Genomic DNA, 14,528 nt, shown 5'->3' with positions numbered 1-14,528 from the left:
TTTTTCTGTTTTTCTTTCACAACCAGCGGAAAGACATAGTGCTTCAAGTATGTAGAACAGCAACGATTGGATCTGGATAAGGATAGCCTAGGGAAATGATCAAGAGAAAGAAAGAGGAAGTTGGCAGATGGCGAAAGTCATTCATTGGCTTCGACATGTCAGCAGTTCAGTGGCAACGCTGGCCAATCACCGGTGCTTATGTCAGCGAGGTACCTGCGGGGATTTTCAACGATTGTCAGGGGATCCCGTGGCGAAAATGCATTGCCATTGGAGCATACCTTCATGGACAGCATTCCAAGAGATGAAAAAAAGTCAGCGATTGAAGATCGGTGGAGGGGGCGAATGGAAGGGGCCTTAAGCGCTCTTATTATAGGCGAAGGCGGTTTTGGATTTTGTTCGAAGCCCTAGGGGAAGCGCTATTATTATACATCGGGGTACAGTGGAAGACTACCGACACGGTGGGGCAGGATTTTCCTTTGGCACTTCCCCAGATACACGAGTCATGGAATTTCAGGCTCGCTTCTAGTTCTATCGCTGGAGACTAAATCGATACAGCCAGACATCATCCTGGACCGGCGTTACGGAGTATTGCATCGGATTTGTCGGATAAGACGAAGCGTCCGTCATCGTACACTATGGCTAGTCCACAGCCAAGCGCAAATAGAATCGAAGGGTTCCCAACGGTCTTGGAGCCAAAAGTGGATCTCAAACCGTCATTGACCCTGCTTATCAAGCATAGGAAAAGTACACAGAAAATAACCGTGGACGATTGGTCATGATAAGGGAGGAGTTGCACACGGACATTGAAAGGCGTACGTATTCGTCTCTCGATTCCGTTCAAGTAGACAGAGATATAACCCTGTTCTGGAAATTGTTCATTTGCATAGAAACAGCATAAGGAACGGCCCACAAGACAGGGCCCATCGCAACATTGCAAAGCTACTATACCTTAATCGTACTTTTCTCCAAACATGGCGCCTCCTGTCGACCTGTCCCATCATTATGCATCCACCACCAAACGACGTGTGGGGAGCAGCATCAAGGACCTATATAAGTACTTCTTCATCCCGGGCATTGCGAACCTGGCTGGAGGTATACACGAACGACCGTCACTCGGCTCTGGGCTTTCCTTTTTCATGTGATATTCACTAATCCCGTCATCATCGATCATTAGGCCTACCAAATCCCTCATACTTCCCATACGATACCCTCGAGGCAACCGTCGCAACACCCCAGCGTTTCCAACCTTCCAGCAATGGCACCACCAAGAAGTCTGGCGATGACGCCAAGTCATCGATGCGGTTGATTGTTCCCAAAGAGAGTCACGCGACCGATGTGCAGAATAGAATCGACGTCGCCACGGCCTTGCAGTATGTCACAGCTGAAGGCCTACCTCCTATGGCCTCCTTTGTTCGCCAATTCACCCGTCACCATCTTCATCCAAACGTTCCATATGCTGGAGGCCCCGACACCATCCTCACCACCGGAGCGACCGATGGCTTCTCCAAATCAATCGAAGTGTTTACGAATGTCTGGGACCCGGAGAGAGACTGGATCAGTCAACGCGAGGGCATTTTTTGTGAAGAATTCGTATATATGAATGCGGTTGCAACCGTCAAGCCCAGGGGTCTCAATGTCGTACCAGTCGCCATCGACACACAGGGAATGCTGGCACGCGGTAAAGGAGGGTTGGCCGATGTTCTCGAAAATTGGGATTTCCGAAAAGGCCGTCGTCCGCATCTAATGTACACCATCACGTAAGTTGGCGGGTGACGACGGTACAGTTCTATTTTTGGTGCAGGTCACAGCTGACATATTTGCTTCTTTTCAATACAGGATTGGCCAGAACCCCACGGGCGGCACCCTATCCGTCGAGCGTAAGAAAGAAATATACGCGCTCTGCCACCGATACGATATCATCATAATCGAGGACGATCCTTATTGGAATTTGCAATACCCATCGGCAACCGCGTTAGAAGCCCAGCATCGTGGCACGCCCATAGATACAGCTTCGGGTAAGCGTAATTATAATGCGCATGGAAAGTCCTCCGGATATGAATTCCTGGACTCGTTGGTCCCATCGTATCTATCCTTGGACACGGATGGACGCGTTGTGCGTCTTGACACGTTCTCCAAGACCATCGCCCCTGGTTGTCGCTTGGGCTGGATAACCGCACAACCGGCCGTGATCGAGAGATTGGCGCGGGTGACCGAAACAGCAACGCAGGCACCTTCGGGCTTTGTTCAAGCCATGGTAGCCAAACTCATTCTGGGTCAACAGACAGAGCGCAAGTCTACTAATTCGAGCAAGAGCGATTGTAGCTGGCAAATGGATGGCTGGGTCCGTTGGCTGGAGGGTTTGCGTGGTGGATATGAACGACGCATGCAAGACATGTGCAGCACTCTAGAGGAGGGTAGATATATTATTGCCACGGACGCCGGCCTTGAGTCCAGCGAGGAAAGCTGGGAAGTCGTAGATAAAGTACAGATGTACGACTTTTCTTGGCCCACCGGCGGTATGTTCGTCTGGATCAAGCTCCGTCTCGACACCCATTCCTTGCATGGCAGATACGATCCAGCCAGGCTTTCCAAGGCCTTGTGGGTACATTTGACACAGAAACCGTACCTCTGTCTCCTAGGACCGGGAGACTTGTTTGCTCCCTCGCAGGAGACCTTGAATCGTTCTTGGCAGTATTACCGACTATGCTTTGCGGCTATGCCTGAAGCTGACGTGAAGGATATCACGGTGAGACTGGTGGATGGGTTCCGGGCGTTCTGGAAGAGGACAGATTTAGATGGTCTCGAGGGAAACGGTGAAGATATGTCGCAGGTGGTTCGGAATATGGAAAAGGAGAGTGTGGCAAATTTCTTGGGAAGTGGATGTTAGAATGCTGGGATCTTTCTCTAATGTCTTTTAGGTATGTGCTACCAAATGGATAGATTATATATTCCTATCAAGAGTATGTAGATAAACTATGCAAACAACCACAATAATATCACCTAGAATAGTATGCTGTACAGTCAATGCCGTACAAACTACAAGTAGACTAAAGTCAAATTTAATTTTTACCTTTCCCATCATCATAGGTCAACCGAAGAAAGAGCGCTTCGAAGCCCAGCAACAGAAGTTAATCAGAATCCTTGAAGCAGCTGAGTAGCAGACCGCCTTTGGTTACAGATATTAGGCGGTCGATTGACCCGTCTACACCTGTAAACCGCGACCGGGAAAAGAGTCTTTTTCCTAGTAAACTGCTATACTGATATCTCTGTCATGAAGATATTTTAAAATACGAGATCAAACTACAAAAATACCTATTTAGCAAGCTATTTAGTCAAAGATTACCGCTTGAAAGTAATCACTTTTACCAAAATAGTAAACCCAAGAGGTTGACTATGTCAAAGATACATTGGATTGCTTTCCCTCATCGCAGCCGCTTTAACCAGTGACTCTTGTATGAGCCCCCAAGTACATCAGAGGTGCGTCAGTCGAGCGTAATGCGCTTCGTCTTCTCTCCGTTCCTGCCTTCTCTGGAGACAAGCTCCATTACTTTCGTTACTCTGTCACCTATTTGCTCCTGCCTTACCTCTGCGGTGCCCACCGACGTTGGACAGGCGTGGCTTCTGCATTAAGGAAAGGTGAAGGACTACTCTCACCTCAATATAAGGTATGTAACCTTCTACCCTTGCCCTTTGAAAACCCGATTACCAAGTCACACTACTACCTCAAATTACTAAATCACATTACCATGGCTAGCGTTGAACAATACCGGTCGGGACATAGCTTAACGGCAGCTGTTGTCGTAAGAGAACACATTCGCTTTTACCTTGAGGACAAAGATAGTCAGGTACTTATTCAGAGAAACCGGCAGAAAATTGATCAAGAGCAGTAACCAGCTACAACTTCCCTATAATTCTGAGCAGGGCTTATAAGTCCAACCTCTTAGATCGAACATGGACAGTGACCAGACAAGAACCTTTCCTGTGAGTGAGATACTGCGCCAGGTTGCAGACGCGATGAAGTGCCAACAAGATGAAACATCTGCGACCCTCCCTTCACATACCACCTGGAGAGCTGCCATCCGAGCTGCAGAGGCAGCACTCGAAAATATTGACCAACCGATACTTCTAATGCCTCGAAAAACGAGGAACCGTCGAGCGCTTAGAAATTTAGCACGCATTTCAGCTTTGGAATCGTCCTCAGAGCCCGCTTTAGCTCTCCCAATTCGCACACCCATCGAGCCAAAACCGGTAGAACCCCGCCGGCCGCTGAGTATGGGAGGTCGTGAGCGTCTACGCAAAATGGCCCAAGAGATGGCTAAAATGGAGTATCGAGATCCGTATGTATTATTTCAATCAAAATTGGGGAGATGTTGTGGTGGAGGAGTATCTCAACCTGGACAATGAAATTGTCTCTCTCTGAGAAGATATTGACAACATGCGGAGACTATATCGCAACCTAAAGGGGTATCTTACTGCCGCATTATTGTTATTGTTACTATTATTGATCTAGGTAATCGTTCTTTATTCTTGTACTAGTGCGCAGTTTGGAAGTAGCTCGCTCATGAAGAGTATAGTTTTTAGCTAGATCAAACTTGCAGACAACCTCGTTGTTCTCTGTTTACATGGGCCAATGGCCATTAATTAGCTATGCCGAAACATACATTAGTCAGCCCACATTGAGCAAGCATAAAACCCACTGCACAAAAAACTAGCGATGACATCGGCGGGGAACTAATCTCCAGGTCACACTGAAGCCACAGTCTACACTGCACCACTCAATGTCCAAAAATGTCGGCCCAACTCGACTACCTCGGCAACAATGAATTGGCCGAAGAGATAGAAGCGATCAATGCCATTTACGACCCCGATACCGTTACGATCAACAGCACTGCGGCTTCGTCGTCTACAGTCAACTCTACTCTCGATCTGGGCAGTTCCGGCTCAACGGATCCATTGGTCGCGACAGTGAAGCTACAGATTCCTGAACATCCGCATTTGTCGTTTATACTTGGGTTCGATGCCTCGTACCCTGACACACCACCCAAGGTCCTCGGGACCGCATCTACGGCGTCGCGCGGGGAGGGTAAAGTCGCGGTCGATGTTTTGGAGGATATATTAGGGAGAACGTACCAGCCTGGAGCCGTTTGCTTGTTCGACGTGATTAATGAGGCAGTGGAGGCTTTTCAGGAGTTGAGTATTGGGGGAAGCAACGACGAGAATAACAAAGAGCAAGAGGAAGAGACGGACACACTGGACCTGAAAGCCGAGGATATTGCTAGCTTGTCGTTAAAAGATGCTTTCGGACTGGACAATCCGCCTGAATGGATCTTGTCGGATGTCGTGACGGAGAAAAAGTCTGTCTTTGTTGGGCGCGCAGCACATGTTACAAGTCTTGAGCAGGCTCAAGCTTATCTGGATTATCTCCTGGCGACCGAGAAGAAGGTAGCAGCTGCAACGCATAATATCAGCGCTTGGCGCATTAGGCAACAAAAACCGTCGAATGGAAAGGGCGAGCCCGCCGAAATGATTGTTCAGGATTGCGATGATGATGGGGAGACAGCTGCCGGGGGCCGATTACTCCATCTCATGCAGCTGATGGACGTATGGGACGTGGTCGTGGTGGTCACACGATGGTACGGCGGAGTCTTATTGGGCCCCGATCGGTTTCGCATTATCAATGCTGTCGGTCGCGATGCGCTCATGAAGGGTGGGTTCGTCAAGGATTCGACCCCTGCAGGGAATGAGAAGGGGAAGAAGAAAGGAAAGAAATGAGCTCAGGGCCTGGAGTGGACCATGATCGAGCTTGCTCATCGATTGCCGGCTGATCCGTTCCATGCCATGAACCTATTCGTCGCATCTCCCGATTCCCCTTAGAGGCCCATCTCGATGACCTCGGCGTTTGTGAGGTCGTATCGGACCCGTCGGTCGATATGCTTGGGCCACCATGTGCTACGTTTCTCCTGAGGTAGCTCGACGATTGTCGGTCAAGTACCGGAAGGATTTTCTCGTTACCAATAAGAGAGGATCGAGAACCATCCGGGGGATGCAGGAGGTGGATACATCAATTTCGCATCAGATTAAACTCAACAGCAAGACGGTGTTGCCTGGAGAGGGGATGGTGACTCGGATCCTACGCCCCTGTCCAATAGATCGTACCATAGATTGAAGATACCCGAAAGACTGTAACTGAACAAAGACCAAAGGGCTTCGTCTATTATCGATGACTTGCTATTCAGAACTTTCAGCCTTCACGGCGCGAAGATAATAGTCAATGATAAGCTGACCAAGTCCTCACAGCCTTGATTTCTCAAACATTCAAACTCACTGTCCTGCACGCCAGCTCCAAAGGTTGACAACTGAACTCCACATTCCGAAACAATACAGTGACACACGCACATAATATGACGTCGAATTGTCCAATACTACATTAGAGATTAGTGGGTAAAAAAGCTAATGTAAAGGATGCAGGAAGGAAATTAACTGGTCCACCGCTACATTCTAGAAGGCCAGGGCCAAGTGTAACCTTCCAGGTTCCTCCTACTAGAACTGTCTCGGCGAGAGCCCGGCCAGGGCAGGAGAACACTCGGGTGGAGGGACCGATATGAGATATCCGTTTCAGATCGCGATATATTTTATCAGGTTTACATAATGGATGGAGGCATCGGCCCATCGTTGGGTAATTCGGATGATCCTGTGAGCTAATGTCTGCATCAAAGCTTGGTATGCGACTTGGATGTGTTCCTGGACTATTGGTAGCGGTGACTATTGTAGCCGCCCGGTTCCTGGATGGTTTGTTCTTCATGAACCCCATGTGGTGGAGGCAAATGCAAGAGGTGTTGGTCGCACGGCGGCTGCAGAACCAATGGTACGGCCGGGGAGACTACAGTAGCCCCTCTTCGGCTACTCTGATGTGTACCTGAAAAACGGTCGACCCGTGTGAACGGGGGTCTCTAAACCAAGTTGGTATGTACATGCGCCAGATATAAGATCGAGTGGGTGTATCGTGAGTCGTACAAACGACCGCATTCGGTCCACAAGAAAGAAATCTAATTAGATTGTTTGAGGTTTGAGACTGGATCACGGGAGACGAGGTACTACTAGTAGTAGGACAATCTCATGGGGGAGCATCGTCGGGCCAACCCGGCTGCCTTGTGGGAAGAAGGGCGAAAAGAAAAGAAGAGACAAATACCGATTGTGAATGGAAATTATGCCCAATACTACCTCAATATCGCAATACCTTATTGGAGAGCCGTAAACGAACATTCGGCAAATCATACACCTACCCGAGGCCACAAATTTATCTGAAACACGTTTCGACGGGAAGATCTCATTTGGCCTTCCCCTCCGTAAAGGAAACTTCTAAGCGACATTAAGGAAGTGGGTACGGGACCAAGAACAAGGAGATTTATACCCTGGAATCTAATATATCAGGGACCATTATACATAACCTATTACATATCACTTTGACATTGACGATGAGTATATATATATAAAAAAAAAAAATATGATACTCAGGAATTGACTGAGGTTACTCCACAAGACGTAATTGTCCCAAACTCGGCCTCGTAATGGTACGGAACTGGAGATCTGGACCCTGAACCATGGATGAACGAGAACCCAACCTCAGGAGAGAAGAGGAGGCTGGATATTTCGTCGCAAGCTGCTAAGAACAATAGTGTTGGTTTAAACTTCGAAGCTCCTTGAGTCCCAACCGCACCGACTGAATTCCTATTTTGAAGTTAACTTAGTAAGGCGGAGATTCTGCCTATTTTAGACGAAAGTACGGAGTACTACTGTGTATGTTCGTACGCGCAGCTCATGTCTCTGTTGCCTCAACACGTCCTTGCCTGGTTCCTAAGTATAACCCAGCATTTTTGCCACATGCATGTGCGTCGAGCGCTAAGCCGCGCAATAAGAACACAGAAAACAAAGGGAACAAAAAATAGCAGCGGAGAATTTTGACTTGCAGCCTGTTTCTTGTTTGGACGGCGTACCCTGCAGTATGGATGGAGTCCGACGGGAACCCCATTTCCCAGTCACCATTAACAACCAGATTTTATACATACCACAGACTTACACTTGAGGTGTGAAAATGGAGACATTCTCGTATTGTAGTCTACGACTCAGAACCGTTCAGCTTCCCTGACTGGTCCATGTTCGGCGTCTATCAGACATCAAGTCTTATTCCGTTTGCCCCACGTTTGGCGGTCAACTCCGTGTCTTTCACTCTTTGTCTAAGAAATTTTTATTTTATTTTATTTTTTCCCTGTCGGTCAGCTCGATGATCAACGGAGTCGGATTACAGTATGAGATCCCGCGCTCTGCACTTGGACGTAATGTGGCGTGGTGGGCAAGAAGGGCATCCACGTATGTGTATTGTACTATTGTTCCCACTTCCACGCCACTAGGGTATTGGTTCAGAATGAGTTCATTTCCACACGAAGGTGAATGGGGATTTAATCTCATTTCACCATCTGATAGTATGTAGAAGTAGATTGTTCTGGGAGCACTCTTAGTCATATTATTAGGGAATGAGATGAGGTTGTTGAGCGACGATGTAACTCAGCAATCTTATTCCACGATGATATGATAATACATCGGCTGTGATTTCCACTCCATGAAATTTGGATGATTTTGTTAAGCCTCCCCATGATTGTGGCAATGCCTATTGATTGGCGGTAGATCCGCTGAGGGCGGCCCCATATTTCCATCCAAGGCGCCAACCGAGTCTGCATGCCACGACCAATCCTAGGCGGTAGCTGGTCAGGAACCGAGCACTCGGGCGGATGGTGTGACACCAAAGCCCCTCCCCGGGCCCAGGGGCGACTTTCCTGTTGGGTGCAGCCGTCAACACTACTGCAGGACTAAACGGAATTTCATGGCTGGGCGCCTTGCTTGATCCCCTCATGACTGGCAGTTCACGACGCTGCATTGGATGCCGTCGCTCACGGTAGCATCTGGATGGTCCATCTCATCAAAGATTTATGGGTTACATTTATTACATTTTCTCCATCGTTACATACAATACTGTATACCCTGTCTCCAGTACTCCTCCTACTACCTAGTGAGTATCCCAAAAGGGCTGCATCCACGGACCCTCAGTGGCTGCAGGGCGTTGCAGCCCCAGCAAGCCACCCAAGCGCATGGATGCTCAACCTTTTTTTTTTTTTTTGTGCTCTGTAAACTCTGTTGCACCTTTCAGCAGTGATGGATCAATGGAGGTCCCACTTACTCAATGTTTCACATTTGTTCAGAACCCTTCGATAGAGGCTCGCGTTTGGCAGGTTCAGAGTTTGTGATCCAACGCTTGTCACCCCACCTCTCCTAAACCCTCCACGGCAATTCGCACGACCATCGGTGAGGATGCTTGGTCGAAGCGTCTAAAAACTATATATTCCCCCCTCCCTACACCACCATGCCTTGTCTTCTTCGTTCTCCTACCACGCTGGTGCGATTCAATCCTTTTACAGTCTATCTGTTCGACGGTTCTACAGGCTAGTTCCTGTTCGCTTTCTTCACTCCTTTTTGATTCTTGGTCTCTTGCCTGTGGCAGTTACCAGACATTCCTTTTTTGGACAAACGCCATTGTACTACGTGTGACAAAAAGTAGCGCCCTCGCTCATCTTCATTTTACGAACAATCGTCTCTCGATAAGAAAGTCATTGTTCTACTCAGTCTTGAACAAAGCAGGCATTGTTACTCAGCTCTGCTTCTCTTCACAGGTATGGCCTATTTGCGCTGAAGTATTTCCTATGTCCGTTATTCGAGACCGTTCTGGATTCGCGGAACTTCACCGTGTTCCTCTATCTTGTGTTGGTCAACTCGTGAAGGATCAGCTCTATATAACAGCTCGTCACCTCCATACTTTGCGACACCACCATCTAACTGATCACCTTCCAGACTCGTTTCGCACGACTACATCCAAGGTCTTGTCCCGCGGTTCTGACTCGTCCGGTACGATCAGAATCTCCAGCCATTCTTTCAGCTGTCGAATAGTCAGATCAATAGCACCGACGTTCTTTCAAACGATCAAAATGTTCAGCAAGGCTTTCGTTGCCGCGGCTCTACTCGGCGCCGCCGCCGTTGATGCCCACATGGTGATGTCGAGCCCCGTTCCTTACGGCAAGGACACTCTCAACAACTCTCCGCTCGCGGCGGACGGCAGTGATTTCCCTTGCAAGCTGAGGTCCAACACTTACCAGGTCACCGAAGAGAACACTGCCGCCATCGGCCAATCGATGCCCCTGACTTTCATGGGTAGCGCTGTTCACGGCGGTGGATCTTGCCAGGTCAGTCTGACCACCGACCGCGAGCCCACGAAGGACTCCAAGTGGATTGTCATCAAGTCGATCGAAGGTGGATGCCCCGCCAACGTTGATGGTAACCTTTCTGGTGGTCCCACCTCTACCGGAGCTTCCAAGTTCACCTACACCATCCCTGAAGGTATTGAGCCTGGCAAATATACCCTCGCCTGGACTTGGTTCAACCGTATCGGAAACCGTGAGATGTACATGAACTGTGCCCCTCTTACCGTGACCGGTGGTTCTTCCAAGCGTGACGAAGTTCCCAAGGAGAAGGCGGTTGAGAAGCGCTCTCCTAACTTCCCGCCCATGTTCGTCGCCAATGTCAACGGCTGTATCACCAAGGAGGGTGTCGATATTCGTTTCCCCAACCCCGGTTCCAACGTTGAGTACGCTGGTAACAAGAACAACCTTGCGGCTGAGGGCAGCCAGGCCTGCACTGGCACCCCTAGCTTCGGTGGGGATGGCAACACCGCTGGTTCTAGTGGCTCTTCCGGCAGCTCTTCTGGAAGCTCCTCTAGCAGCTCCTCCGGTGCTACCTCTGCCCCTGCGCCTCCTGCGCCAGTAGCTTCCTCGACTTTGGTCCCCAAGCCTTCCCAGTCCTCTGCTCCTGGTGTCTTTGTCCCTACTGACGCCCCCGCCCAGCCCACCCACACTAGCGCCCCGTCTGGTGGCTCTAGCTCCGGCTCTGGTTCCAGCTCCGGTTCCAGCTCTGGCTCCGACTCTTCCTCCAGCTCTGGTGCTCTGACTGGATCTTGCAGCTCGGAGGGTTCCTGGAACTGCATCGGTGGTTCTTCCTTCCAGCGTTGTGCCAACGGACAGTGGACCCCGACGCAGCAGATGGCTGCTGGTACTGAATGTACTGCCGGCCAGGGCACGGATCTCAAGATCAAGGCTATCAACCTCATGCCCCGCATGCTCCACGAGATGCGTCACAGGAAGCGCAACTACCACAACCACGCATAAAGAAAGTCTGATATCCGCTGGTCCGGTTATCGGGCTTCCTTTTTGAATTCTCTTCGTTCTCCTTGCACCGGCGCGGACGCTAGTGGGGAGTCTTTCTTGGATGGATTTTCTTCTTCGATTGTATTTACTTTAGGGTAAATGAAAGAAAGGTTGGAACTCAAGACCTTCATTGAATAGAAAGCTTTGAACATTATATTCAGTTGGCACAGAATTAGTTTGACGTACCGGTAGTTTGAACTAGTGTTGTTTGCAACACCAATGTTTGTAGTCCCCATGAAGTTGAACTATTACCAGTTCCTAGAATGCCACCTTACACATTTCATGTATCTCCATGAGAGCGATGCAACTAGAACCGCGTAATGTTGGATATTCTGAACATGAAGCTTTTCCAGACATAAACATTTACCTTAAAGCTAGTGTATAGCAAGTCACTCTCAGATTAAGTGGTCTGCCGATCTTAAGTGTTGCACGGTCTTATCCATATATTGTCTATTTAGTATGCATTTCAAAGATATATAAAGGTATGTACAAATCATGGCATGAGTTGAAGGCAACCTTGGACGTAACTGAATGAGCTCATATCCCCATGGATATTTCGGGGTATCTCAAATATATTCCAACAGTCCCATGTGATGGGCGGTTGGAAATAGAATCGTTGGGCATGCATGCTTCAGTAGCACGTAAAGCATCTCCACGGAATCTTATCTATGTATCATCTTGCTGAAGACTTTTGTGTTCGGATAGCGTGTTACTTCACTTGAAGGTTGATGTACTTCCTGTACACAAACTATTGCTAAGAGTAGATGTCAATGATGTATAACTTAGGTAGCATAAGTGATTAGTCAGTCTTGGCGGTGAGCAACAACATCAATGTTCAACTTGACATGGCAACAAACATGACACTACAATAATACCAAGAACTGCTTCAATAATACAATTCTGTTTGGGTTACAAATGAAATAAAATAGTCTGAAATCACATAGTACCGCCCATATAGCCAGGTACGCTATGTACAGCACTCATGCGGTGTAGTAGTTCAACGTGGCAGTCAACCTGAGGTGTCGGCCAGGTCAGAAGCGACCCGCCCAAAAGCGGTAACCAGGGTTTAGGGTTTCTCTGGAGCCCACCACCCGTGTCGGGGACTAAGCGAAAATTTCCTCAGCCCATTGGGAGGATACTCGATCTTCAACCTCGAACGACGACAACGACCACCTCACCGTCGACAACAATGGCGTCTCGTCCTACCGTCACTATCGCCACGGCTGAAGGCAAGCCCAGCGGGGCCACTGCCCCCCTGCCCGCCGTTTTCAACGCGCCCATCCGTCTTGATGTTGTCCAGTATGTTCGAAGAGTTTACGGCGCGATTTAGAGGGGGACCGGAGGATGGCTGACGGCTTCATTATAGGCAGGTTCACACCGGCATGGCCAAGAACAAGAGACAGCCTTATGCCGTGAGCGAGAAGGCTGGTGAACAGACCTCTGCTGAGTCCTGGGGTACCGGTATGTGAAATTGGATTGCGAATTCGGAGGCAGAATTGCAAGGTCAGGGAATTGGGTTGCTGAACAGAATTTTTCGATCAGGTCGTGCCGTCGCTCGTATCCCTCGTGTCTCTGGTGGTGGTACCCACCGTGCTGGTCAGGCTGCCTTCGGTAACCAGTGCCGCTCTGGTCGTATGTTCGCTCCTACCAAGGTCTGGCGCAAGTGGCACCAGAAGCTCAACCAGAACCAGAAGTATGGCATTCAACACTGAAATCTAGGCATTGGGATTGTACAAGCTATTAACATGATGATAGGCGTTTCGCTACTGCTTCTGCTCTTGCTGCTTCTTCCGTCCCTGCCCTCCTCTTCGCCCGCGGTCACCGTGTTGCCAACGTTCCCGAGGTTCCCCTCGTTGTTGAGTCCAAGACCTTCGAGAACGCCGCTCTCACCAAGACCCGTGCTGCTGTCACCCTTCTGAAGGCTCTCGGTGCCGGTGACGAGCTCGTCAAGGTCGCCAAGTCCCGCAAGATGCGTGCCGGTAAGGGTAAGCTCAGGAACCGTCGCTTCCGCCAGCGCCGTGGTCCTCTCGTTGTCTACAACCCCGAGGTTGATGGCAAGGAGCTCGTCCGTGCCTTCCGCAACATCCCCGGTGTTGAGACTTCCCCCGTCTTCGCCCTCAACCTCCTCCAGCTCGCTCCTGGTGGTCACCTTGGTCGCTTCGTTGTCTGGACCTCCTCCGCCTTCGAGGCCCTCGACCAGGTCTTCGGCACTGGCTCCGCCCCTGCCACCCTCAAGAAGGACTACGTCCTTCCCCAGAACGTTGTCGCCAACGCTGATCTGGCCCGTCTCATCAACTCTTCTGAAATCCAGTCCGTCCTCCGTGCTCCCAAGGGCGAGGCTCGCACCAAGCGCGCCAACGTGCAGAAGAAGAACCCTCTCCGCAACAAGCAGGTTATGCTCCGCCTTAACCCCTACGCTGCTGCTTTCTCTAAGGAGAAGCTCGGCCAGAAGGCTGTTGAGAGCGAGAAGCCTGCTGGACCTTGCAAGGAGTTCCTCACTACTCTTCACGAGAACTAAAAGGGTGATTCGGTTTTGTGTTTGATATGATTTACTTCGGTTAAAAGGTAGCACAGCAAATGAATATGGATTTGCAATACCCATGAATACTTTTTACGATAATGTATGAATACACTGTGCCAATGTAGTGCTCTTTACTGAAGTAGACTTGCTTTCCTTTGTAAATCCACGCTGTACTCTAGCCTGCGACACCGAGTGACTACATGAACAGAATCATGATATCTGATCATCTCTGCCAGTCAGCATGTCCCATCAAGAGCTAACACTCATCATACAGCTCCTCACACATCCTACAATTCACACCATACTTCAACAATTATCATGTTGAATATCTTCCACCCAATGCTTGACCACCCCCAAACCACTGCCTTCGCCCAAGTACTAGATAGATACCATACCAACACTGCATCTACTCCCGTACCTTTATATATTATAGCAACAGCGCAAAGATAAACTATAGATGCCTATCTCTCTCACCTCCCCGATTCCACATCGCTCCTGAATATCTCACCAGACATCAACAGCGCTCGATACTCAGCAAGATGCGTCCCATAACTCAGAAATCATTCATTCATCCATCATCCTCCTGTCCCTTACCAGGGGGAATGGAACATAGTATTCTGATTGCATATACAAAGCCACACCCTCACGCATCCCGGCACCGAGACTCGTATAGTGATAGTGAAAGGTACCCCACCAAGTAA

General features: G+C 49.4%; 6 protein-coding genes across 6 annotated transcripts; 5 read left to right on the top strand and 1 right to left on the bottom strand.

Annotated features, from left to right (window-relative positions):
* Window positions 1–971: 971 nt before the first annotated feature.
* On the top strand, window positions 972–2,887 carry BDV37DRAFT_289814 (putative aromatic amino acid aminotransferase; the record flags this gene model as incomplete). Its single annotated transcript, XM_032088555.1, has 3 exons — window positions 972–1,092; window positions 1,175–1,757; window positions 1,837–2,887. 3 exons carry the CDS (start codon window positions 972–974, stop codon window positions 2,885–2,887), a joined length of 1,755 nt encoding a protein of 584 aa, XP_031934312.1.
* A 1,737-nt stretch (window positions 2,888–4,624) lies between these two features.
* Window positions 4,625–5,858, top strand: BDV37DRAFT_84724 (IMPACT family protein). Its single transcript, XM_032091337.1, has one exon. The coding sequence runs from the start codon at window positions 4,789–4,791 to the stop codon at window positions 5,770–5,772; it is 984 nt and encodes a 327-aa protein (XP_031934311.1). The 5' UTR covers window positions 4,625–4,788; the 3' UTR covers window positions 5,773–5,858.
* A 349-nt stretch (window positions 5,859–6,207) lies between these two features.
* BDV37DRAFT_84730 (uncharacterized protein) lies at window positions 6,208–6,944 on the bottom strand. The gene is made up of 2 exons (XM_032091338.1): window positions 6,482–6,944; window positions 6,208–6,422 (listed from the first exon to the last, which is right to left on the bottom strand). Exons 1-2 carry the CDS (start codon window positions 6,809–6,811, stop codon window positions 6,249–6,251), a joined length of 504 nt encoding a protein of 167 aa, XP_031934310.1. The 5' UTR covers window positions 6,812–6,944; the 3' UTR covers window positions 6,208–6,248.
* Window positions 6,945–8,943: 1,999 nt separating this feature from the next.
* Window positions 8,944–9,207, top strand: BDV37DRAFT_266931 (uncharacterized protein). The gene has a single exon (XM_032083968.1). The coding sequence runs from the start codon at window positions 8,962–8,964 to the stop codon at window positions 9,181–9,183; it is 222 nt and encodes a 73-aa protein (XP_031934309.1). The 5' UTR covers window positions 8,944–8,961; the 3' UTR covers window positions 9,184–9,207.
* On the top strand, window positions 9,192–12,014 carry BDV37DRAFT_266929 (lytic polysaccharide monooxygenase AA11 family protein). The gene has a single exon (XM_032083967.1). It carries the CDS (start codon window positions 9,753–9,755, stop codon window positions 11,265–11,267), a length of 1,515 nt encoding a protein of 504 aa, XP_031934308.1. The 5' UTR covers window positions 9,192–9,752; the 3' UTR covers window positions 11,268–12,014.
* A 417-nt stretch (window positions 12,015–12,431) lies between these two features.
* Window positions 12,432–14,014, top strand: BDV37DRAFT_266927 (60S ribosomal protein uL4). The gene is made up of 4 exons (XM_032083966.1): window positions 12,432–12,605; window positions 12,673–12,767; window positions 12,849–12,999; window positions 13,062–14,014. The coding sequence occupies exons 1-4, from the start codon at window positions 12,496–12,498 to the stop codon at window positions 13,822–13,824; spliced, it is 1,119 nt and encodes a 372-aa protein (XP_031934307.1). The 5' UTR covers window positions 12,432–12,495; the 3' UTR covers window positions 13,825–14,014.
* Window positions 14,015–14,528: the final 514 nt, after the last annotated feature.

Source organism: Aspergillus pseudonomiae (genome assembly GCF_009193645.1).
Source record: "Aspergillus pseudonomiae strain CBS 119388 unplaced genomic scaffold BDV37scaffold_200, whole genome shotgun sequence".
NCBI lineage: Eukaryota > Fungi > Ascomycota > Eurotiomycetes > Eurotiales > Aspergillaceae > Aspergillus > Aspergillus pseudonomiae.
The sequence above is the reverse complement of the archived record's forward strand: the minus strand, read 5'-3'. Positions and strand labels throughout refer to the sequence as shown.